The sequence below is a fragment of the Gymnoscopelus braueri genome, assembly GCF_963280865.1.
Source record: "Gymnoscopelus braueri genome assembly, chromosome: 21".
Lineage (NCBI taxonomy): Eukaryota > Metazoa > Chordata > Actinopteri > Myctophiformes > Myctophidae > Gymnoscopelus > Gymnoscopelus braueri.
In genome coordinates this window covers 4,750,275-4,776,556 of record NC_137623.1, presented here as the reverse complement: position 1 = coordinate 4,776,556, position 26,282 = coordinate 4,750,275, and the positions used below count along the sequence as shown (strand labels likewise).

The 26,282-nt window shown below is 42.1% G+C and overlaps 2 protein-coding genes and 1 long non-coding RNA gene across 3 annotated transcripts in view; all 3 read right to left on the bottom strand.

Annotated features, from left to right (window-relative positions):
- LOC308077449 overlaps positions 1-26,282 on the bottom strand; it is a 78,602-nt gene that overhangs the window by 2,071 nt on the left and 50,249 nt on the right. The gene's annotated exons all lie outside the window — the stretch shown is intronic.
- On the bottom strand, positions 7,790-14,673 carry LOC308077524 (ADP-ribosyl cyclase/cyclic ADP-ribose hydrolase 1-like; the record flags this gene model as incomplete). Its single annotated transcript, XM_080418272.1, has 5 exons — positions 7,790-8,016; positions 8,482-8,565; positions 9,592-9,678; positions 13,514-13,587; positions 14,542-14,673. 5 exons carry the CDS (start codon positions 14,671-14,673, stop codon positions 7,962-7,964), a joined length of 432 nt encoding a protein of 143 aa, XP_080274398.1. The 3' UTR covers positions 7,790-7,961.
- LOC308077523 (ADP-ribosyl cyclase/cyclic ADP-ribose hydrolase 1-like) lies at positions 14,774-22,672 on the bottom strand (the record flags this gene model as incomplete). The annotated part of the gene is made up of 3 exons (XM_080418271.1): positions 22,492-22,672; positions 15,581-15,713; positions 14,774-14,959 (listed from the first exon to the last, which is right to left on the bottom strand). The coding sequence occupies exons 1-3, from the start codon at positions 22,611-22,613 to the stop codon at positions 14,774-14,776; spliced, it is 441 nt and encodes a 146-aa protein (XP_080274397.1). The 5' UTR covers positions 22,614-22,672.

Here is a 26,282-nt window from a genome sequence, read left to right as displayed (position 1 = left end):
GCTAGTCACTGATCACAAGTTCTTAGTGCCACTGATGAACAAAAAGGACCTGGACAATGTTCCAATACGGTGCCAGAGACTGTTGATGAGACTAATGAGATTCAAACCAACTGCTGAATATGCCCCAGGCAAGACCTTGACTGTAGCGGACACCCTGTCACGTAGTCCACTACAGTGCATGACAGAGGTGACTGACACTCACTCAGATGTGGCGTGTGATATTGCAGCCGTTGTTAATAACATGCCAGCTACACCACAAAGGCTTGAGAACATAAAAGCAGCCACAGCAGCTGACAGTAACCTGCATATGGTGCTGAAATGGGTCAAGTCAGGATGGCCAGACTACGTGGCCAATGTTCCAGTAGCCATCAGAGACTATTTCCCTATACGGAGTGAATTGTCTGAGTACAATGGAATTGTCACAAGGGGATGTCACATGATAATCCCAGGCCCTTTGAGAGCAAACATCCTAGTTCGGATCCATGACAAAATGCGGAGAGCAGGCTAACACATCAGTGTGGTGGCCTGGCATCTCATCTGAAATCAAACAGAAAGTCCAGTCCTGTCAGGTTTGCTGTGAGATGAGACACACGCAGCGAAAATAGCTCCTCATCTCAACCCCTCTACCTGACCGGCCCTGGAAAATAATTGCTATTGACCTGTGTGATCATAACAAGCACACCTACCTCGTCGTGTCAGACTACTTCTCCAGGTTCCTTGAGATACTCCACATGCCTGCAACCACTGCCTCGCAGGTGGTGTTAAAGCTAAAGACAGTCTTTGTCAGATTTGGATGCCCGGATCAGGCAGGTGATCGACAATTGGCCCCAGTTTGCATGTGAGGAGTTCCGAGGGTTAGCTAGAGAGTTTGACTTTGAGCACATTGATTGATTGATTGATTGATGTAGTTTATTTAGTAAGACATGAGAATAGTACATGACAGTACATAACAGTACATGGAAGTACAAATTCACAATACAAGGTCTACTAAACTGGAACTCTCATTAAGCACTAAGCTTGTTTAAGATGAGAACCCCATGCACACAAATCATGGGACTCGACATAGCGTCGAGTCCCCATAATCTGCAATCAAATGGACATGCAGAGAGAGGAATTCAAATCGCAGAACCGATTAGAAAGATCCTCTACTCGTTCTCATGTGCTACCGCTCTACGCCTGCACCACCGCAGGAGTGAGCCCAGCTGAAATGCTTATGGGCAGGAAGATTAAGACAACACTTCCAACACTTGAGAAAAACCTTCATCCTCGATGGCCTAACCTGAAAACTGCCAGGAACAAGGATACTAAGGAGAAGGAGAAACAAGCTTTCTACTTCAACCGTCGCCATGGAGCAAAGCCCCTGCCGTTGCTAAAGCCCTGGTGATCCTATCTTCGTGAAGCTAGACCATCAGCACGCATGGGGAACACCCGCCGTCATCGCTGGTGACAGTACTACTCCACGGTCCTATGTCATCGAGACACAACAGGAGGCGACACTGAGGCGCAACCGTCGTCACCAGCTCTAGCACCAGATGGACAGCAACATGAAGCAGCCTGACCCTAACATTGCCACTAACGCTGCCTCACCAACACCCAATGGCCGTCCACCGCCTACACAAGATGGACTGTTGTTCACACGGTCTGGCAGACTGAGCAAACCCGTGGAAAGATTGACTCTGTGAGTTTGAGAGACAAACAAATAAATAATAATAATAATAAAAAAAGGATATGAAACATAGATAAGATATGAAACAGAAATGTGATATCTTGTGCATTGGTGATGCTATATTGTTTTGTTGTTTCTGAGAAGAAGTCCTATAAGTACATTTGCTGTATAATTTTTTTTTTTTACAAGAAAAGAAAAGAACAAAAGTTGAAAAGGGAATATTATGTCATATGCTATGTGTGTTTGCCTTTAAGAGAGTTACGTTACGACACTGCCTTTTACATCAGTCGTATGTTGTGACCTACGCACCGGCTCATGCTGTATGTTGTTGTTTGTACATGCCCGAAGTCAGCAGTAAAGTCTATTGGATTATACCCTTTGTGTGGACATTGAAATTCATTACAACCGGGAGATCGGACATTTAACCCTCCCAACACACACCAGCCTTCATCATTAATGTTTGTGCATTCATTCATCAATCACTCCGTAAACGTTCAGATTATGAGTGCCTCACCAGGCTATCTCTCATTAACGTGGCGGCACAGGACTGACTGCAGCCTCACGGGGAATAGCCTACACGACTGCTTTATTTTAGGGGGGGGGGTTAAAGTTCTTGGTTGTCTGTTGTACAGTGTTTTATATTTTGTTTGGGTTCGAGGCAGTGGCGGAACAACTGAAAGCCGGGCCGGGAGGCACAGCACAGTGATCAGGCCCCCCCTGCGAGTGGGTGCACACCCCCCGCGCGTGCGCGAAAAAAATTGCGGGTTTTCGGCGGATTCGGTCACTTTTTGGGGGACTTTTTGTCACTTTATTTCGGTTTTAGGGTTAGGGTAGGGTTAGGTTAGGGGTATGTTGTTTAATTCTTATTTTTGCCTGATTTTACCGATTTATTATCTGACGGCCCGGGCCCTCCTGGGTCGTGGGCCCGGAGGCGGGCGCCTCCCTGGCCTCCCCGGACGCTCCGCCACTGGTTCGAGGGTAGTCGGGCCTTAATGATTTTATTTTTGTCGTGGGGATGGGTTTCATGATCTTATTTTATGGTATCTGTATGGTATCTGGTATTCATATTGTATTTTATCATATGTGCCTTATGTATCTCTGGGGGGGGGGGGGGGGGGAAGGAAAGTGCACATGCTGAGCCAACATCATGTGTATCCTTAAATAATAATAATAAATATAATATATATAATATAATATAATAATAAATAATTTAAATGTGTCAACCTGCTGAATATAAATATTTGAAAGGGGATCAAAGGGTCTCCAGACACCATACTGGCTGCCACAGAGGTTGAAGAGAGCATCGTTGCATGATGCCTGTATGGCTTACAACTCACAGTAGATGCCTTCCCACCATCTTAAGCTTCTCTCCTTTCCTGGGAATTCCTCGCATTTCCATCAAAGTCACTGGTGACTCCAACTGACGAGGCACACTGCAGCGATCACTCCATCATGTAGGTGTACACTGTACATACAGGGGTGATGCAACTTTGATGATGGAGAGGGCCACTATATTTCCACACTCACTCCACTCAGGGCCACATTGCATATACTGAATCATCTTATCTCCTTATTTTAACCTTTTTCGTAATTAATGCCCTACTTCGTCATTCTATGTCACACAAAGGTAGCAAAAATAGCCGATCTACAAGCTCAAAACGCATCGCACTGCGATGCGTTTTGAGCTTGTAGATCGACTATCTTTGCAGTTTTTTTATTGGAATCCTGAAAAAGTATATTTTGTATTTAATTTTAAATGCATTTAGTTATACTTACTTTATGAACTTAAATACAAATACATTGGACATAAAAAAGACAATATCATTTTAATACTATTCATTAAGCTACTAATATAGACTGAAGTAATTAAAGCGGTCATGTTTGCATGTTTGGAATTGTAGCAGCTGAAATCAATAATATATCATTATTCTGATATTAACTTGCGGGGCGCATTAAGTAAAGGTACCTCAGCATGTGCCCCCATCTCCTCGGAACCGAAACTAGTGAAAGTAACCGATCTACAAGCTCAGAAACACGTTGCTATCTGAAAAGTTGTGTGATCGTAGATCGGCTGTTTTCACAACGAAGTATGTCATAGGGGGCGCATGTGGCCCCCGGGCCGCCAGTTGCCCCCATGTATGCTGTACAACGTCCAGAGAATCAGACAATTCCTCACCACCTCGCCTCCTAGCTTATCCAAACCTCAGTCATGTCCAAGCTTTAATATTTCCAACTCCCTCCTTGCCGGTCTCCAGGCATCCTCACCCAAACCCCTTCAGCTGATTCAGAGTGCAGCAACATGCATGGTCTTCATGCATGTTGCGGGGCTTTGATGTGAGGCGGCGCGATGAGGAGGAGGCGCGAGGCGGGGCTTTGATGCGAGGCGGCGCGATGAGGAGGAGGCGCGAGGCGGGGCTTTGATGCGAGGCGGCGCGATGAGGAGGAGGCGCGAGGCGGGGCTTTGATGCGAGGCGGACCTGGCTTTTGTTGTCCCCCCCACACCTGACGACGACGACAACAACATAGCAACCAGGAAGCTACGCTAGGGGAACGCTGACCACGCGTTCACACGCACACGTGATAATAGTTATTGTCCATGACGGAGGTGCGCCAACTTAGCAGAGCTTGAGGCCGAAGAGGCTCGCCCGAGTGCCTCCAGACGCAAGTGCCCACGCCGACCGGCCGATGGTCTGCTAGTCGAATCAGCGCCGTCCGAGTTGTAAACCGATAGGGCGAGAATAGATCTTCTCATGGATTACTATCCATGTGTGCGCGTGTGTCGTGGATAAACTAAAACAAATGTTAAAAGCCAGAACACAATAAAATTATCTTAACAGTCATGCTTTCAATAAACGAAATTGAAAGCATGAGCGTGTGTGCGCATGCGCGTGCGCGCGTGTGACGTTCATGTCTATGCACTTCTATGCACGACGTAGACGTTCTAGTCTACCGTGGCTTGCATTGCTCTCTAGTGTTGGTTCTACAGAATTGCCTGGGACGGGGGGGGGGGGGTTAAAACGAGCGCTCCTTTTTCAATTTCTCTGGAATGCCAATTTCCCTGTAACATATATATATATATCTCAGGAAGGGACCGCACACTCCAAAGATGATGGACAGGACTGGGCACAGCCTCGCGTCTGTAGTAAAAATTTTAAACAAACTTTCGCTCACCAAAACAAAGACGGTTTTATGGAGTTGAAAGCCTACTCTACTTAGTGGGAACACTCTGAGCCCCCCACCTGACGTTTAAAATACACTTTTTTGGCCAGAAAAGAAAATATTTCACAGGAAGGAAAAATCTGGTCAATAGAAAAATTCCATTGACCAGATCTGTAGGGGGCGCAGTAGAGTATCAAAAACATGTTTTCCTTCCGGTTAAATATTTTCTTTTCTGGCCAAAAAGTGTATTTTAGACGCGAGGTGGGGGGCTCAGAGTGTTACCACTACGTAGAGTAGGCTTTCAACTCCATAAAACCGTCTTTGTTTGTGTTGATGAGTAGCGAAAGTGTATGTTTTATTTTTACTAAAGACGAGAGGCTGTGCAGCCTGCGCTGCCACAGATGTGAGGGGAAAGGATTGAAAGTCCCATAGCGTTAAGGAGAACTCCTTCTAATGGGACCAGAGCTAGACAGGACTCACTTAACCCACTTTGGGCGGGAACCCCTATTTGTAACTATACCTTTCAGGATAGGAACCCCTTTTGGGGTTCTTGTTGTTATGTACAGTATATAGCGACATACATTTGTTGTAATTTTTGAATAAATATATATATATATATATATATATATATATATATATATATATATATATATATATATATATTTCAGAAAACTTAGGTCAGGATTTAGTTGGCATTTTTAGAATCGGCCTCAGGTCTAAATGGCTTAATTTTTTTTTATTTTGTACGACACGTTTGGCCGTGTTGGCTTCGTCAGGTGCTATAAACATGTAAAAAGTATTTTGGGGCGGGGTTGAAATCATCACTTGATCACACACTGGGGTGATACTGTAACATACTCCAATAATAACTACAGTGCTGTCAGTGAACCATGATTTCAGCTCTGCCCCTATTACTACCTCTGTACGCTTTTGGCAGCCATCTTTGTAATCAATGAGCATCAGCTGAGCTTCGTTTCAGCCCAATTGTATACTCTGTCATACTATGCTGTCACGTGGCAAGAACTGTCAGTCTACAAGCCCAGGTGTCGCGTGTGAGCTTGTAGATCGACTATTTTTTGCCACATGTCGTAACCAACAATAGCATCCATATATTAATGTTGTTGATGTTAAATGATCGTATGCATGATTACAGTTCATATATGATTTCATAATAAAGGTTTAATGTTACTTTGATTGATTGATTGATTGATTGAATACTTTATTAGTCAACATTGTAAACAGTCAGACATTAAGGCTAAAAGTAGAACACAAAAAAAGTCCTGTGGACATGTTTCCATTGTGGTCCTATGTATTCAAGTAATCAACATAGCATTCACAATTATCACAATAACACATCAAAGAAAAGTAAAATACAAAGACAATGACTATGTACAAAGGAGATGGGAAATTACATTGACCTCCCCTTCAGGTCTCCTGATAGATGTTTTTCAGGCCAATTGCGAAAGAAAGCAGTGATATAAAATAATGGATGGTTTCAGAGCATTCCACATTTTGGTGGCAGAGTATTAGAATGATATAACTGTAACTGCCCCAGAGAGACAGTGGTTTCAGTTATAAATATAAAAATATATTCTGTTTATATAAAATTCATGTACACACTGGGTTAAAAAGATTCATTTCATTATGAATAAATAGTACTAAAAGTTACAATAAATATATTAAAAGGTTCATATAGTACAAGATTTAAGGTAAAAATCCTGTGCCCATTGCTTAGAGGGTTTACGGTAAATTGGGCAGAGTGTCACATGGTCAGAGTGAAGCTGTCAATGAGGTCATGTCTATGATTGAGAAACTCCAGAGAGAGAGATCATAATATTGCCAAAGTTCTGCACATGGCTCAAGAGGCGCACACGGTAAATGCTTATTGTATTATGTGCCTTTCATTGATTTATGTGTGCATTTGTTATTATCAAATGTGCAAATGTATCATTTGTTTGAGAGACTTCAGTGTAACTGCATGTCAATAATTGGATGCACCTGTGTGGACTCAGTAGTCAGAGGACTCTGTTTCATAATGATTATGGTCTCAACTGAACAAATGTATGTTTTATGTATGTAATTATTTATTATATAGTTTTTCATGGTGTCTTATGTATGGTGTTTACTGTTGGAGGAGTTTGGAGAGTTATGGAAATAAATCCCAGAAAATACATCTGTATGATGCTTGGACATTTGTTGAACCTGTGACAGCTTCACATGTTTCTTCCATGTATGTAAAAAAAAATCTTTGGCTTGGCTTGGGAAAAGTATATCTTGTCCAGCTGTGTCCAGAATGTCTATCTGCACCTCCTTGTACCTCGTTTGTGTAAAAAATATTAGACCTTAATTGTCAAATGTTTAAAGGGCAAGACCACTTTGGTAGAGGTTTGGGTTGTGTAGTTACCTTGCCATGATGTAACTCCAAAGGTGGACAGGAAACCATAAATAATTGCTCCATTGATTCGAAATTGAGAATTCAAAATATGCTCCATATTGACTTACATTGTACGGTAAAACAACTCTCAAAGTCTCTTTTAGCACGTAAACGAACGCAAACAAAGTTGATTCAGACAATATAGAACATCACCAAACCCAGTACTGTTGATTTTGCTATTTTTATTAGGCAGAAAACCCGGACTGGATCTGTGGATCCGGATCCGGATATTCAAATAGTAAAATCAACAGGGAGTTAACATTTTTATTAAATAAAACAAGCAGTACTGAGTTTGGTGATGTCCTATATTGTCTGAATCAACTTTGTTTGCGTTCGTTTACGTGCTAAAAGAGACTTTGAGAGCTGTTTCACTGTACAATGTAAGTCAATGAGGAGCATATTTTGAATTCTCAATTTCTAATCAATGGAGCAATTATTTTTGTATTTCTTGTCCACCTTTGGAGTTACATCATGGCAAGGTAACTACACAACCCAAACCTCTACCAACGTGGTCTTGCCCTTTAATCATGTTCTAATCATGTATACTTTACATTACTTTAGACCGTTTTCCAAATATTTAATGTTTTAACATTTAGGACCAAATGGCCAATTTTACGTTGAGGTGCCCAGTCTTCCTTAGTGCCCACTCTTCCTGTTACCTTTACACCACTTTACCTTTACACCACAACCACTAACAGTAGTTTACCAACAGGCCCCACAGGGTGAATTGGTCATGATGCAGGCTTTGATTTTGGCCCTAAAGAGAGAGACATAATGACAGAATGAAAAATTACCATGTTCAATACTTTTACTTCTACTCCACTACATCTCAGAGACAAATATTGTACTTTTACTCTTTTTACTTTTTTAACTTATGTTACTTTGTAGATATAAAGTAGTAGGCTATATTATAAAACATACATTAACCCCTTTAGCCCTATTTTATACATAAGCTATTTGAAAATAGCCGATCTACAAGCTCACAACGCGTCGCATCGCGGCGCTTGTAGATCTGCTATTTTTAAACATTTTATTACTTTTACTTTTGGTACTTTAAGTATATTTTGATGCCAATACTTTTGTACTTTTACTCGAGTAACATTTTGAACACAGTCCTTTTACTTGTACCAGAGTATTTTTTATATTGTGGTATTGCTACTTTTACTTAAGTAAAATATCTGAGTACCTCTTCCACCACTGCTCACACAACACTGTTACTCACTCAGTCATCACCGTGCAATTGTATTTAAGTCCTGGAGCCAGCATGTTCTGCAAGTCTTGTAAAGATGGATCGGCACAATTTTTCCTAAATAAAAATGTTCATAAACATGTTTATTGTTATTTTATACAGTTTGTACTTTATTTTTTTAACAACATATTGTCTCTGTCGGGTGGAAACCTCATTAAGTCCAAAACTGTTACTTTTCAGGATAAAAATGTAAAAGGATCTCTGGCTAATAAGCCAAATATGCCTTAATTACATTATAATCGCCCTCTATAACTAAAATAAAAAAATCAAAATACCCTAAATGTTTTATTTATTTTATAAATAGTTCATCTTTCACTCAATAGACCAATTATTTGTTTACCAACATTGAGACTCGATGCACAGGTGATTGTTTCACACAATCAATTCTCAACCTGTTGTTTTGGGGTGCGCTGGTTTCAGCACACCCCAAACCCCCTCTTGTGTGTTGCCTAGTGCTGCGCGCCCTAGCGAGACCTGACATAATGGGTTTGACGCTTGCGCAATATGGCGCTTGCAACCAGTGTGACGTTGTCTGTAAAGGGGTCTAGGTTGGTTGATGATGTCATTTGTCCATGTGTGGTCTAGCCCTATGACATGTATGGCATGCATGTGAAAATAAAAAGTATTTCAAATATTGATTTGATGCTCATATTAACCTTAGGAATTATTACGTTGTTTTTAATTTTCACATGCATGCCATACATTCCATAGGGTTAGACCACACATGGACAAATGACATCATCAACCTGCGACGGTAGTTGTCCCTATTGAGTGAAAGATGAACTATTTAAAGTGTTTGTAAAAAAATAGCAGATCGACAAGCTCAAATCGTAGCGCTTCGCGCAACGTTTCAAGCTTGTAGATCTGCTACTTTTGATACTTTCGTGTGACGCTGTAGTATGATCAAGAAGTAGGGCGTTAATGAACAAAAAACACAAAAAGTTATAATATGGCGATAAGAGGTTTCTGCCTGACAGCAATGATGTAACAATAACGTAACACCACACGTGAATAAATTACATTTCAGAAGCAACATAATTATATAAAAATAATCATTATTATCTTAATCATCAATTATCTTACATAGGATTCTCCTTGGTGACCAGAATGATACTGAGCCTGGTGATCTTGCTGGAGTTGAACCGTGGGACTTCTATGTTGCCAAGTGTGCTGTGAAGAAGATCATAACTGTGAGGGTTGTTTATAACAAGCATGCTTCAGTCCTGTGTTCTACCAGAGTGACCATGGGTCACAATTCAAAGGTAACTGGAACGCTCGCCCCAAAACACACTCGCCCCCATTTGTTTTTCGTGGTTCTTGTATTCGTTTTTACTGAGGAATAAGGTTTAGGTATAGTTAGGCATAGTTTTACTGACGTTGCGTTTAAGAATATAATTAGGGTTAGGCATAGTTTTAGGTATACCTGGTGGCGACCGTTCCAAGGTTGCCGGATTTGACCCGGGGCGAGCGCCAAGCGTTCTTCTATTCAAACTGTGACACACACACACCAAAACAACCAACTTACTGAAATTTCATGTAAACCTCTGTTTCCCAAACAATGGGTCGGGACCCATGTTTGCCTCGCGGACCTATTTTTATGGGTTGCGAGTAAATGTCCCCTTTTTTCGTTTCCAAATTTGTTTCATAGTGACTTTCAGTCACTATGAAACAAGCACCGGAAAGAAATGTTCAGAGGCAGCGAGGCACACAAACAAACACAGAGTGCTCTGAAAACAAGTCGCTGGAGCTGGCAGGAGCTCGGAGGCAGCTGCCAGCAGCTCTCTGTTACCATTGAACACTATTTTCAAAAGCACTGGCACTGCCAGCAAGTACCTAGTGGACACAGGCCCATAGACTCCCATTCATTGTCTTTGACTGCCATCTGCTGGTAAAACAAGGTAATAGTCAATGCAGCATCTATTCACCATCTTCAGCTGAGTGAGTGCATAACTAGTCCATTGTAAGAATTTGCAGTGGTTAAAATTAACGAAGTACATTTACTCAAGTACTGTACTTAATTATACATTTGAGGTATTTTACTTTACTGGAGTATATCCCGTGTTCAGTACTTTTTCTTCTACTCCACTACATCTCAGAGGCAAATATTGCACTTTTACTCCACTACAATAATTTGAAAACTTTAGTTACTAGTTACTTTTTAGACTTTGATTATTATCGCAAAACACAGGAACCACTTCAGCCCTATATATATTTCGGCCATTTTCAAAAGATTTTTTATACATTTTGAATTTGGGAAATGGGACATTCTGCACAATGAGTACTGTAACTTTTGGTACTTTTAAGTATATTTTGATGCCAATACTTTTGTACTTTTACTCAAGTGAATGTTGTATTCCGGACTTTTACTTGTAACAGAGTATTGCAGTATTGATACTTTTACTTAAGTAAGAAATGTGAGTACTTTTTCCACCACTGGTCATTTGTACAAGTACACCCCCTTGTTATGACCATGGGGTCATATGTGTGTATGTTCCTGTGTGGCGTTGCCCTCTGTATGTCTACTTCCCTCATTGGTACAGTAGGTGTGATTGAGTGGTGCTGATTGAGTGATTGAGTAACAGCTGGTGACTGAGTGGTGTATGAATGTGATTGGTTGGCTACTAGGCGGACCCTGCTGCCACAGGCTGCTGGTGATTGGCTCCTGTGACCAGGCTGTGGACTATAAACAATGTCTCTCACCACAATCTTTACGTCTCAGTTCAAGCAGAGTCCAACCTCTGGCTTCTGTGTTTTAGATTTGTTAGTGTTTATAGAGTTGTCATTTTTAACATGGTGTAGTTTGTGTGGAGCCTTGGTACAGTAGGGGTGGGTGGCCTTTCTTTCACTTGGTTTTCGTTTGACCATGTGTTTATTTTTAGTTAGGAAGATCGGTAAGATCTATGTACTTTATATTTTTGGTTAACAGTAAGCATAGGATCTTGTTTGATTAGGATTTTATGTTCAGGGGCCCATGTTTTGTGTCAATTTGGTAATAAATCACCGTATTACCTTATGTTACACCTGGTGTAAAACCCTGGACATGACACTAGTATGTCACATGTAGGGACTTACCCCCCCAATCCAACCCGCTGAGTGCCAATTAGGGAGACATTGAGTCCCATTCTTTTATAGTCTTTGGTATGACTTACTCGGGGATTGAACCTTGACCTCCCAATCCCAAGGTGGACACTCAAACCACTGGTACCCATATACTGTATTCACCTGTTTCCTAGGCTGTGTGTTTTCCACTTCCTGTCGATTTGATCCAATGAAATCCAATGAAACTGGTCAGATGACCAATGATATCCAATGAAATTGACAGGAAATGGAAAACACACAGCCTAGGAAACGGGTGAATACCTGGCCAATAATATATATGCCACATTGGTCCACCAGAGGGCGCTTAAGCTCCACACTACATGCACACATCCAAGTTGCCTTTTGTCTTAGTCTATTAGAAATTTGAACACTATATTGTGCCACTCATACGGAACTGTAGTGGATTTCCCTTATAAGGAACCTATGGATAACATATCGTCTCCGTCGGGTGGAAACCTCATGTACAAAACTGTTCAAAAGTAGCAGATCTACAAGCTCAAAACGCGTCGCTTTGCGCCGCGTTTCGAGCTTGCAGATCTGCTACTGTACTTTTTATGCTTTTGTGTGACGCTGTAGTATGATCAAGTAGTTAAAATGGAGATAAGGGGTTTCTGCTCGACAACAACCATATGACCATCATAATTGGATTTTGTTTACAGATATGGTTCAGTATGGACCATAATACGGTACTACATGAAACCAGTCTGGTAATTAATTCACCTCAATGTATTTATCCTGTATTATCCTGCCTTCAGGGCTCAGTGCTTATATTAATCAATGTGTGGTTGTGCATACAGGCTATGGTAGCAACTCAAAAACAGAACTTTGAAAACGTATGGTGAGGTTTCTACCGGGACGGCAGTGGCTCAGGGGTAGAGTGAACTGGAAACCGCAAGGTTCCCAGTTCGATCCCGGGCTGGGAGGCTCCCCCAGAGTTAGTGTCGAAGTGTCCTTGAGCAAGACACTGAACCCCTAATTGCTCCCAATGAGCAGGTTGGTGCCTTGCATGGTTTCCTCCGCCATCGGTGTGTGAATGTGTGTGTGAATGGGTGAATGTAATGCACAATCTATGTAAAGCGCTTTGGATAAAAGCGCTATATAAATGCACCATTTAATATTTCTAGGTTTTAAATGCCTACGACACAGGGGTGATGCAACTTTGATGATGCAGAGGGCCACTATATTTCCACACTCACTCCAGAGGGACACATAATACTGTCGGGCAGACACCTCTTATCTCCATATTTTAACTTTTTTCGTAAATTAATGCCGTATGCTTCATGTCACACAAAAGTAGCAAAAATAGCCGATCTACAAGCTCAAAACACGTCGCAGTGTGACGCGTTTTGAGCTTGTAGATCTGCTATTTTTTTATTGGAATCCTGATTTATTTTTGGCTATTTTTCAATTGGAATTTAATTTCAAATGTATTTAGTTATACTTAAGTTAACTTTATGAACTTAAATACAAATACTTTGGACATAAAAAAGACAATAATTTGTTTATACTATTCATTAAGCTAATAATACAGACTGAAGTAAAGCGGGTCATGTTTGCATGTTTGGAATTGTAACAGCTGAATAAAACATATATCAGTATTCCGATGTTAACCTGCGGGCTGCATTAAGTGAAGGTGGGGGCCGCATGTAACCGCCAGTTCCCCATGTATATATGTAAAAATACAAAAGCACAATGTATACAATCTAAGTGTATTTTACCAGTCAGATATTGTATCATTTGACATCCAAAGTTGTGTGTGCATAAAAAAAAAGTTAAATATATATATCTTTTATAATTTTAAAATGAGCAGTGAAATAGTATAAATACAGTAGGCCTAAATATCAGTTTTAACTTTAGTAGTTGGTCACTGGACTGCTGTTAACACAAGACGTTTAGCACAACTCACCTATTAGCATCAAATGGTGCGGCCGTAGAGCCATTGAGCAATACAGTGACATCACCACATGCAGCTTCTGCAAACTAAAGAGATCATAAATGTTCAGAGGACTCACACACTGAATAACTGGATAAACACCCTTTGTGTGGCTACAGAAAGACTTCTCAATTAGTTTTATGCATGCAGAAAATCTCAGATTTTGATTTGACCTGAGATTTCCTATTCATCATAGTACACTACAGGAAGGTAAACTAGAATACGTTCACATACTGTAATTCCTTAAAGACACGATGTGCTTTCAGCTGCCATTACTTTTGTGATAAAGATCTAGATGATTATAATCATATATATGTCTGCTGTCAGGCAGAAACCAACTAGGCCTATGTCCAATATTTAAACTTTTCAGGAAATGGAAAAAAAACCAAAACAAAACACGTGTTTAAAACAACACAATACTGCCTCATCAAAGTTGGTATGGTGGCTTTATACATTGTCAGATACTTGCACATGTCCTTATATTATCATCACTTTACCCAAACACAGCTGAAGTGGAGTTTAGGAGGTTTTTTGACCAAAAATGTAGAGAAGGGTTTTTTTTCCGTCTGAATATGATGGAATAAACTTCTATCTCCAAAGTTAGATGGTTTGACGGACAGTTTGAGGATCAAATGGAGTTAGGAGGTTAAGTAAGAAGCACTTTTTTAATTGGTTAATATTTGTAAAACCCACACACAGACGTAAAGGGTGTTCAATAGAGTACATAAGTCCTGGCGTCACTCGTTCATCCCCTGGGTCGTGGTCATCTTAGAATCGTCTCTCATAATAATTGTGGTCCAAACAAACTGTCTCTGCCATATTGTCAGAGAGGTGGCTCTGTATCGTTTTTGATAGTGAGTTACTCATATGGCGAAAATGTAACTAATTCGGCAGAAGTAACATTAGCGTTTTCTCAAAAAAACGAATAGCCAAAACAATCTAAAAATGACACACAGGTGCGTTCCCGGTCTTAATGGGTTAAGTCTTGTTATAGTACTTACTCCAGCAGAGGCTCTGTTCCAGAACGAACGGACTGCGTTATCACAGCCTGTTTGGTTCCAGGGTGGGCACCCGGTGGTCACTGTTTCTATAGGAAAACAAAGATATAAACGCACTGCGATAAAGAAAACCATGTATAATTCAGTTGATAATCAGTAACCAATGGTTTGCGAATATTTATTAACCCATTAAGACCTGAATTTGATTCTACAAATGTTTATCTCATCATTTGTTCTAACAGTAAAACTCCAGAGTCTTACCATTGCTGCCTTCCTTCACACACCAGGTCAAGTTGCCATTGTACACATGGTTCATCTTATCCAGCACAGAGCCCAGCAGAGTGTCTTCCAGAGTCTCATAACAGTCTGTGTTCTTGGTGATTTCACGGACAAAAGCCTTTGTTTTGCTCCAGAACATCGTCTAAGCCAGAAAACAGAGAATGAACACACTTGAACACAGAAGGCATTGCTTCTATATGCAATTAACCAGTGGTGGAAAAAGTACTCGCATTTTGTACTTAAGTAAAAGTGTCAATACTGCAATGTAGAAATACTCTGTTAGGGCGCGGTCCGCACTTTTATTTTACCTCTGGGGCGGAATCTGCCAATGCTTTGTCAATGCAGATGCGTGGATTTATGGTCTTGCGCATTTTTTTCAAGAATCCATGCATTTGCATTGACAAAGCATTGGCAGATTCCGCCCGGTATTCAAAATGTACTTGAGTAAAAGTACAACATTCAGTTTGCAGAATGTCCCATTTCACAAGTTTCCAAATGTATGATTGAAAATGCTTTGAAAATAGCAGATCTACAAGCTCACAACGCGTTGCTAAGCGACGCGTTGTGAGCTTGTAGATTGGCTATTTTCAAATATGGGGCTGAAGTGGTTAATGTGTGTTTTGTAATGATAATCAAAATCTACAAAGTAACTAGTAACTAATAACTAGTAACTAAAGTGGAGTAAAAGTAAAGTAAAGTAAAAGTACCTCAAACTTTTAATTAAGTACAATACTTGAGTAAATGTACTTTACACCATACTTACTCTGTTGCATGCAGGATCGAAGGGCTCTGCAGCAAAGAGAGGGTCATAGGCTTCCATCATAACGTTACATGGATCCTTGCCCACATAGGCACTCTCAAATGTTTTCCATATCACTTGACAGTCATGTGTGCCACTGCAGAGATAGTGGCACACGGTTAAAAGGGGATTTTAAAATAAAGCTGGCAGGAACGCCACCACAATTAAAAGCACATATAGCAAACATACAGTAGAAACCCACAGAATCATAATGCCTAAAGGAAACATAATTTAACTAGAGACAACTAGACAATTACAAATTCCAATAGAATCAGCCACCAAACCCTTCACTGCATTTATTTAAGTCATACATGGGCAACTGGCGGCCCGGGAGCCACATGCGGCCCACACCGTCACTAAATGCGGTCCGCAGGTTAATATCAGAATAGTGATATATTATTGATTTCAGCTGTTATGATTCCAAACATGCAAACATGACCCGCTTTAATTACTTCAGTCTTTATTAGTAGCTTAATGACTAGTATTAAAATTATATTGTCTTTTTTATGTCTAATGTATTTGTATTTGAGTTCATGAAGTTAACATAAGTATAACTAAATACTTTTTTCATTTATTTTTTATATTTTTTGTAGGAATGTCCAGGAACAAGACAACAGATATGAAGACATATCTAAATGGGTTCACAAGGTCCTATATCTGCAGTGTCAGAAGAAAACAAAGAATTTGAAGAACACATGATCACAAGTCATGAAGCCTACGTCGTTACCAGGGCAACCAAAAGCAGATATGTCGACACGGGCGGCTATGGGTTGACGTTGTTTAAATCAGTCTGAATACATTACATTACATTACATTACAGTCATTTAGCAGACGCTTTTATCCAAAGCGACTTACAATAAGTGTATTCAACATAGGTAGGGAACGAAAACTACTAATCACCAGAAGTCTTTAGTGCATTATCTGCAAAAACAAGCAACCAAGAGTATACCTAGCGCTAAGGTAAAAGTGCAATATATCAGCTACCTATTTCCTTAAACAGATGAGACAAAATAGCTAGATCAAATGAGCATGAGCTAAAACAAATAAGTGAATCGACTAAACAAGATCCAATAAACAATCCAATAATCCAATAAACAATACAGCAATAGAAAACAAGCGTTCGTACAACTAGTTAACAACAAGTAGGTCAGGCAGAGAGGAAGGGTAGTGTTTCCTGAAGAGGTGAGTTTTCAGCCTGCGGCGAAATATGGGCAGTGACTCTGCTGTCCTAACATCAGTGGGAAGTTCATTCCACCACTGTGGGGCCAGAACAGAAAAGAGTCGTGACCGTGTGGATCGGCCAGAAGGACCCTTGAGTGACGAGGCAATCAGTCGCCCCGAGGTGGCAGACCGAAGTGGTCGGGCAGGGGTGTAGGCATCGACCATAGCCCGGAGGTAGGAAGGAGCTGTTCCTTTCACTGCCCTATAGGCTAGCACCAGGGTTTTGAACTGGATGCGAGCCGCTACGGGGAGCCAGTGTAGAGAGCGGAGAAGGATGGTTGTGTGGGAGAACTTGGGGCGGTTGAACACCAGACGAGCCGCAGCTTTCTGAACAAGCTCCAGGGGTTTGATGGCAGATGCCGGAGCACCAGCAAGGAGGGAGTTGCAGTAGTCCAGGCGGGAGATGACGAGAGCCTGGATGAGCACCTGGGCTGCCTTCTCCGTGAGGAAGGGGCGAATCCTCCTGATGTTGTAGAGCAGGAATCTGCAGGACCTCGTCACTGATGCGATGTTTGCCGAGAACGTCAGTTGATCGTCCAGGGTCACACCCAGATTCTTCGCAGTCCGAGTTGAGGTCACCACAGCATTATCAATGGTGATGGCCATGTCTCGGTGCGGACAGCCCTTCCCCGGGAGGAACATCAGCTCGGTCTTGTCCAGGTTGAGCTTCAGGTGGTTTGTCGACATCCACTCCGAGATGTCAGCCAGACAAGCAGCAATGCGTGTCTCCACCTGGGTATCAGAGGGGGGGAATGAGAGGATTAGCTGGGTGTCATCGGCATAGCAGTGGTAGGAAAAGCCATGGGAGTGGATGACAGCACCCAGAGATGTAGTGTAGAGAGAGAAAAGAAGAGGACCCAGAACCGAGCCTTGGGGAACCCCAGTTGTGAGCCTGTGTGGTTCTGACACAGACCCTCTCAGCATCACCTGGTAGGAGCGACCCGTCAGGTAGGATGCAAACAGGGAGAGTGCAGAGCCTGAGACACCCATCCCCTCGAGGGTGGAGAGGAGGATCTGATGGTTCACCGTGTCGAACGCTGCAGACAGGTCCAGGAGTATCAGAACGGAGGAGAGAGAGTTCGCTCTAGCGGCATGGAGCGACTCCGTCACTGCCAGGAGGGCAGTCTCTGTCGAGTGACCCACTTTGAACCCAGACTGGTTGGAGTCCAGGAGGTCGTTCTGGTGGAGATAGAAGGACAGTTGTTTAAAGACAGCACGTTCGAGAGTTTTAGATAGGAAGGATAGAAGGGAAACCGGTCTGTAGTTCTTGATCTCAGAGGGGTCAAGTGTCGGTTTCTTCAGGAGGGGGGTGACTCTGGCAGTCTTGAAAGTAGAGGGAAAGTAGCCAGATGTCAGAGAGGTGTTAATAAGGTGGGTTAAGAAGGGAAGAAGTTCAGGTGCAATAGACTGCAACAGAGTGGATGGGACCGGGTCCAGAGAGCATGAGGTGGGGCGACTAGAGGTAATAAGGAGAAGGACCTCGTTAGGGGAGAGGGGAGAGAAGTGGGATAGAGAGGGGATGGGGGGGGGGAGAGGAGTAGATGAGGGTAGAGAGGGGGGGGTGGCAGGCAGACAGGTGTGGGTAGTGCGCAGGGCACCAGCCGGGGGAGGAGGGAAGGAGGATCGGATATCGTTCACCTTCTTGTCAAAGAAGTTGGCGAAATCGTCGGGGAGGAGGGATGAGGAGGGAGGAGGGGGTGGTGGTTGCAGGAGAGAGGAGAAAGTTTCAAAGAGTTTTTTAGGGTTGGAAGCAGAAGCCTGAATTTTAGTGCAGAAAAAAGCAGCTTTAGCAGCTGATAGAGAGGAGGAAAAAGTAGAAATGAGAGATTGGAAGGTGAGAAGGTCCTCCAGGAGGTTGCCATTTCTCCATTTGCGCTCAGCCGCTCTCAGGCTCCGTCTCTCAGTCCGCACTGAGTCCGACAACCAGGGGGCAGGTGGAGTTTGGCGTGCAGGCCTGGTGGTGAGGGGACAGAGATGGTCGAGAGAAGAGGATAGAGTAGAGAAAAGAAGATCTGTGGCGGTATCAGGGGATAGAAGAGCAAAGGATTCAGAGGCAGGGAGAGCAGAGAGAACAGAGGAGGAAAGAACAGTGGAGGAAAGTGAGCGAAGATTGTGACGTGAGGCAATCATGTGGGTAGGGAGGGGCTGTGAGGGGGGAGAGGAGAGAGAGAGAGAGTAGGACATGAAGTAGTGATCAGAGAGTTTCTTACCCTTTTCACTGGAAAGAGGAGTGACAGACAGGTTAGCAATAGAGCAGCCTCTGGTGAAAATCAGGTCCAGTTGGTTGCCCGCCTCATGGGTAGGAGGAGATGGGCAAATAACTAGGTCAAAGGCGGCGAGAAACGAAAGTAGTGGGTCTAGCTGCTTCTCAGTCGGGAGGTTGAAGTCACCCAGAAGGATGAATCCAGAGCCATCGACAGGGAAGTGGGAGACTAGATTGTCCAGCTCCTCCAGGAAGCCACCAGCAGGGCCCGGTGGGCGATAAACAACTGCAATGGTGAGCTTGACTGGATGAGAGACAGTGACCACATGAAATTCAAATGAGGTAGGAGAGAATTGTGACAGTGAAACAGGAGAGTATTTCCATTTTCTGGAAATTAGCAGACCAGCCCCACCACCTGTCCGCACGGCTCTGGGAGTGTGAGAGAAAGAGTACACATCTGACAGAGCCGCGGGCGTAGCAGTGTTTTCTGGTCTGATCCAGGTCTCAGTCAGAGCAAGGAAGTTAAGGGAGAGCAAGGATGCGTAGGCTGAGATGAAAGCAGATTTGCCTTCCACCACAGCCGAGTGGCAATTCCAAAGCCCTCCCGTTACCACTTGCTCGACGTGAGTGGAAAGAGTAGGATATATTAGATTAGTTGTATCGCGACATCTGGGTGTAACCCAGTGTTTTTGCGACCACCAGGAAGAGGAGAGGACAGGAATAGGAAGAAAACACATCGTAGATCACTAAACATATACACACTACTATAAGTACTACTACTATCACACTACTATATATCACTAAACACTGTTGCTGCTTATGAAGAGAAGAAGCACTCAATGTGGAAGGCCGTAAATTGACTAAGTCGGATTTTGACAAAGTCGCCTGTCGCCTTTGGTCGTCTGGCCTTCGGTTGCTGGCCGCCGCTTAAAAGCTGACGCTTTCAGAGCGAGTATTTAAGGCCACTTCAACTGATTGCTAATCGCCTGCGAGGAGTGTAGGCTCCTCCCCTATTTATCCAAGACTATAGAGCTGGTTCAGGTGAAACTGCCTTTAATGGGGCTGTCAGCTGAGACCTAACAATAGGCTAATCAAAAAATAACAAACTAATTTTAAGCTAAACCAACTATACAACACTGATACTTTGGAGCAAAGTACAGCTACTTAAAGCAACCTGCTAATACAAGAAAATATACTCAAGCTGTCTAGGTGGGTCAGGCAGTTCAGAGTTCCTCCAGAAGTCAAATTACACACTGAAGAAACACTGTTCCTGGACACACTTATAAACACCTTCAGACTAAGTAGGCTCCTCCCCTATTTATCCAAGACTATAGAGCTGGTTCAGGTGAAACTGCCTTTAATGGGGCTGTCAGCTGAGACCTAACAATAGGCTAATCAAAAAATAACAAACTAATTTTAAGCTAAACCAACTATACAACACTGATACTTTGGAGCAAAGTACAGCTACTTAAAGCAACCTGCTAATACAAGAAAATATACTCAAGCTGTCTAGGTGGGTCAGGCAGTTCAGAGTTCCTCCAGAAGTCAAATTACACACTGAAGAAACACTGTTCCTGGACACACTTATAAACACCTTCAGACTAAGTAGGCTCCTCCCCTATTTATCCAAGACTATAGAGCTGGTTCAGGTGAAACTGCCTTTAATGGGGCTGTCAGCTGAGACCTAACAATAGGCTAATCAAAAAATAACAAACTAATTTTAAGCTAAACCAACTATACAACACTGATACTTTGGAGCAAAGTACAGCTACTTAAAGCAACCTGCTAATACAAGAAAATATACTCAAGCTGTCTAGGTGGGTCAGGCAGTTCAGAGTTCCTCCAGAAGTCAAATTACACACTGAAGAAACACTGTTCCTGGACACACTTATAAACACCTTCAGACTAAGTAGGCTCCTCCCCTATTTATCCAAGACTATAGAGCTGGTTCAGGTGAAACTGCCTTTAATGGGGCTGTCAGCTGAGACCTAACAATAGGCTAATCAAAAAATAACAAACTAATTTTAAGCTAAACCAACTATACAACACTGATACTTTGGAGCAAAGTACAGCTACTTAAAGCAACCTGCTAATACAAGAAAATATACTCAAGCTGTCTAGGTGGGTCAGGCAGTTCAGAGTTCCTCCAGAAGTCAAATTACACACTGAATACACATGTCTGTGACAAATCAGATCTGGTCACTTGCAAATGCAGTGTGAACAGTCGGGCCAAAAGATCGGATTTGAGAAATAAACCAGAATTGACTGGATTTGACGGCAGTTAAGCACTTAAGATTCCAGCATATCTTTACTCTATTTCAGGGGGGAAATTGAAAAAAAACAAAGCTAAAATTTCTCTTTTTACTAAATATTTGTTGGTGATTGTTTTCTTGATTGTGATTATTTTGACTCACCCTGCCCTCCTAATACGCGAGGGGGCTGTGTTTTTTCGATTACTTTTTTCATTTATTTAAAAAAAAAAAGTCTTCTAATACAATAAAAAAATATATATAATAACGAAAAAAATCGGCCCCCTCGCGTGATACTGAATCAAGCAACATAAAAACGGTCTGGGGGGCTCACAAAAGCCTGAGTAGCCGATAAAATGACCCAACGTTTTTTTGAAAGTGAAATATCCCTTTAAGTACTAATAGAGGTAAACTCCTCTTCATAGCTGCAGAACTGCCTGCTAGTGGTTTCAAGCTCTGCACCACTTCCTATGCAGGAAGTGTGCTTCACTAGCACTGAGTCAACCATATATAGACGTAAATACATAGACGCCACATTGGCCACTGGGACTTTACATGTCAACCCCGCCCCCGTATTAAGAGGGGCAGCTTGCCATAACGCCACTGCAAGAAATTATGCCAGAAGCCCCCCCCCCCCCAAAAGAATCATACTCATTTGAACTGACAACTGACAAGCACTTGACATTGTAGGAGTTGAGGCATTGCATTTAGTTTGACTTTAGTGTGACGCATTTAGTTTTACTCATTGCATTTAGTTTGATATACTTAAGGTACCAAAAGTACAAGTAGTCATTATGCAGTATGTACCATTTCACAAGTTTGTCATGTATACAAATATTTTGAAATGAGCAGATTTACCATCTCACAATGCATCGACGCGTTGTGAGCTTGTAGATCAGCTATTTTCAAACAGCCAACGTATATATAGGGTTGAAGTGGTTAACGTATGTTTTGTAATAATATTCAAATCTTCAAAGTAACTAGTAACTAAAGTTTTCAAATAATCGTAGTGGAGTAAAAAGTACGATATGTGTCTCTGAGATGTAGAGGAGTAGAAGTAAAAGTGTTGAAAATTGGAAATACTCCAATAAAGTAAAAAGATAGCCTCAAATTTTTACTGAAGTACAGTACTTGAGTACATGTACTTAGTTACTTTACACCACTGCTAAAAATGTGAACAGACGTGATATAGAACGGTTTACCTTCTTCTTCCTGTGAAATTTTTGCATTTGTCAATAAACTGTGCCTCGAAGCTCGAATGAGGTTGCAGTGACAGTCCACTTGAGGTTGAACTTGAATGAGGTTGCAGCAGACCCAGGACCATTGCAACAATAGCTGCCACACACGTACATATTATTACTGAGAGACCAACACGTAGCTTCATGTTCATCTTTACATGTTATGGCAAATGTTTTCTCACAAGACGTGTTCCTTGTTGTTATAGTGTGACAACTCTGCAGTGGATGTGGGTGTTTTTTTTTTTTTTTTCTGCTATCAAGTGAGGCGGGCCAATCATCTTCTGTCTTTCTCCAGTATAGGAAGTATATTGTTGTTGTCGGGCAGAAAACTCTTTATTTCCATATTTTAATTTTTTGTGTTACTACTTGTCGAGGGACCCCCCCCCCCCCCACAGATGAAAATATTGGATTAAAATTGTTTGCTTTAAAAATAAATAAATTAATTCAAAGATTTGCAAAAATTGTCAAGATTTTTCAAAAAATAGCAGATCTTTTGAAAATAGCAGATCTACAAGCTCACAATGCGTCGCATTGTGAGCTTGTAGATCGGCTACTTTTAAGTGGCCGAAATGTATATATGTTTTGTAATAATAATTAAAATCTACAAAGTTACTAAAGTTTAACAATAATTGTTGTGGATTAAAGTACAATATTTGCCTCTGAGATGAAGTGGAGTAGAAGTAAAAGTACTGAATATTGGAAATACTCCAGTAAGTAAAAATACCTAGAACTTTGACTTACGTACAGTACTTGAGTAAATGTACTTAGTTACTTTACACCACTGCCTGTAAACCAGCCTAAATCAGATCTATGCCACATCCAGATTAGAAGTCCGACTTGAGCCACATTCAGAGGTGGTTTCAAATCTGATTCAAATCTGATTTCTAAAGCTGCGTCTCAGTCTGAACGCAGTAACCTGCTCTAACCTCCCAAGTCACATATCAAACTGTCCAAAACGTCACTGCCTCACTGTCAGTACAGGCCAAACTTGTAAGAATGTCCAGGAACAAGGAAATACATATGAAGACATATCTAAATGGGTTCACAAGGTCCTATATCTGCAGTGTCAGAGGAAAACAAAGAATTTGAAGAACACATGATCACAAGGCATGACGCCTACGTCGTTACCACGGTAACCAAAGCAGATATGTCGACACAGGGCGGCTTTGGGTTGATGTTGTTTAAATCAGTGTGAACACACAGATCTGTGACAGATCCCCAGATCCCATCTGGTCACATGCAAATGCAGTGTGAACATTGACTGGATGTGACTGCAGTCAAGCATAATTATCTTTAATCTATTTCAGGGGGGAATTGAAAACCAAAACAAAGACAAAATTGTTCATCTATATTTCTCTTTCTACTAAATATTTGATGGTGATTGTTTTCTTGTCTACTATTTTCCCATAATTCTTGGAGTGTGTATTTAGGTGTAAAACTCTTCCCATTTGGGGAACAACAGCACCATTATCATCAATAGTCCTTAATGTGGTAAAAGCCAGTGCAGTGTCACGTTTGATGCCCTCATTAACAAATGGCACAACCTGCTGTGTGGTGAAACATGTTCAACAACTCCTACCAGCGTGTGGTGGTGAAGTAAGTATGTAAATTGTATTTGTATGGCACTTCTCACAAAGAGAACTCACAAAGTGCTTTACATACAACAGCAATAAATACACAGCGCGAAGCATTCAAATGATTAAAAACAACAAAAAACACTAAAATAAACAACAAACTCAAAATCTAAGACATTCCACAAGTGCTTGTTTAAACTGTAGTTTTGTTCTTAAGCACTTAATAGGGCTCTTAAGCCCTATTTAAAAATAAAATGAAAATAGAAGATCTACAAGCTCACAACGCATCACAGTTAAGCTTGTAGACCTGCTATCTTCACTATTTCTGAAAAAGTTTTGGAAAGTGTCTACATTTTAATATAGAAAATGCACTTTTGCATACTTAGGACGCGGTCCCACCGCACTTTTATTTTACCTCTGGGGCGGAATCTGCCGATGCTTTTTCAATTTCCTTTAACTTGGACCTCTTTCTGCGCGTCGCGCACATCTTGCGTTTATGCGCTCTATGTTGCTTTTCCCCCTCTGTCCAATCGTATGAGTGGAAGGCGGACCAAGACTCATGAAGTGACATGGTGCTCACGATAGAGCAACTGGTTGTAGCTGTTGCATGGGAGGGCCCTGAAAGTGAGTGACAGGTGGGTCACTCCATAGATATAGTAGACTGCCCCAACGCTCCTGATTTCGTGTATAAAGGGGCGGGTGTATAGAGCCGGCGAGAGATTGCGCCTGATCCCATTGGTTCACCGATCTGTCCGTCAACCCCCGCCCCGTTAACACAACATTACGAGCGACGCCCACTGCACTCTGGTTGGTTGGGAAATGAAACACTTCCTCATACCGAGTACACGACTCGCTGGGCCAGGCTTTTATTTTTTAGCAAAACTAAACAATAAAAGCCTGGAGATCGAGGCTATAGATATAGAAACCCACTCCGTTTATTGTCTCCACCAGGCTGAAAGGCATGACGAGAGAGTATGTTTTACCCCCTGTCCGTCCGTCCGTCCGTCCGTCCGTGTGTCCCTCTGTGTGTCCTGTCCGTCTGCGACCAGCTAATCTCCGGCACCGTTGGCCCAGTCGCTGCGAAACTGTGCACACACACTCCCTGGATGCCAATTCAAAACCTCTGCCCCAAATTTTTCACATGGGCCTGTTATAGCGCCACCAGGAGGCCCGATTTGTGCAAAACCATTTTTTTAATATTACTCCTACAGATTTTATCCAAACGTTATGCAAATCGGTACACAGTATCTCTATAGTCATGTGATAAACACGGATCTGTCCGATTTCACATATTCCATTCTCATTGGCTAAGGTTGGCTTCCAAAGTTTGCAGGATTGGTCCGTTGTGAAAAAAATGCCACAAATTATGCACGCAGCTTGCGATTTCCGTGACATTTCACACGCACATTCGGCCGAGGAAGAAATGGCACACTTTTCACATTGGGCAGGTCTAATTTAGCAAAACAATTTTTTGGAACAAAATGCCTCAAATCATGAATGCAGTGTCCCATTGCCGTGAAAGGCCTAAGAAGAAATGGCACCCTTTTCACATTGGCCTATTATAGCGCCACCAGGAGGCCGCAATAACATACCTGACCTGGCTGAGACCTGTGCTCAGAGGAGCACTTTTTCTAGTTTAGAATGCGTTGGCTGCAGAAAACTGTGGCTGCGCACAACCTGAGTTTAACAGCGGCAAACCATGTTTTGGTGGGGCCGCGCCCTTAAGCATGTTTAAAAGCACATACTCCAATACTTTAACTGGAAACAAATTTGACTGAGCAACTTTCATTTGTAGTTGAGTAATGTATCACCAGGAGTATCTATACTTTGACTCAAGTAGGCTACTGGGGTAGAGTACTTTGGTCCACCAGTGCTGCGAGGAGAGCCTTACTTTGAAGCATACAGTGATGTCCAGGACCCTTCACTGACCTGATACAACCATACATGCCCAGCAGGACCCTAAGGTCAGCTGACCAGGGTCTATCGGTCATTCCTCGTAACAGGTTGGGCGAGAATAGTTGAATGGTTAGTGAGCCCGCCTGGGAAGCCTGAGGCTTAACCAACAAGAACCACTTAAAAACATTGCTGTTTAAAACATTTGTGGAATGTCTTAGATTTGGTTGCTGTTGTTTTGAATCATTGGAATGCTTCGTGCTGTGTCACACACACACACACACACAC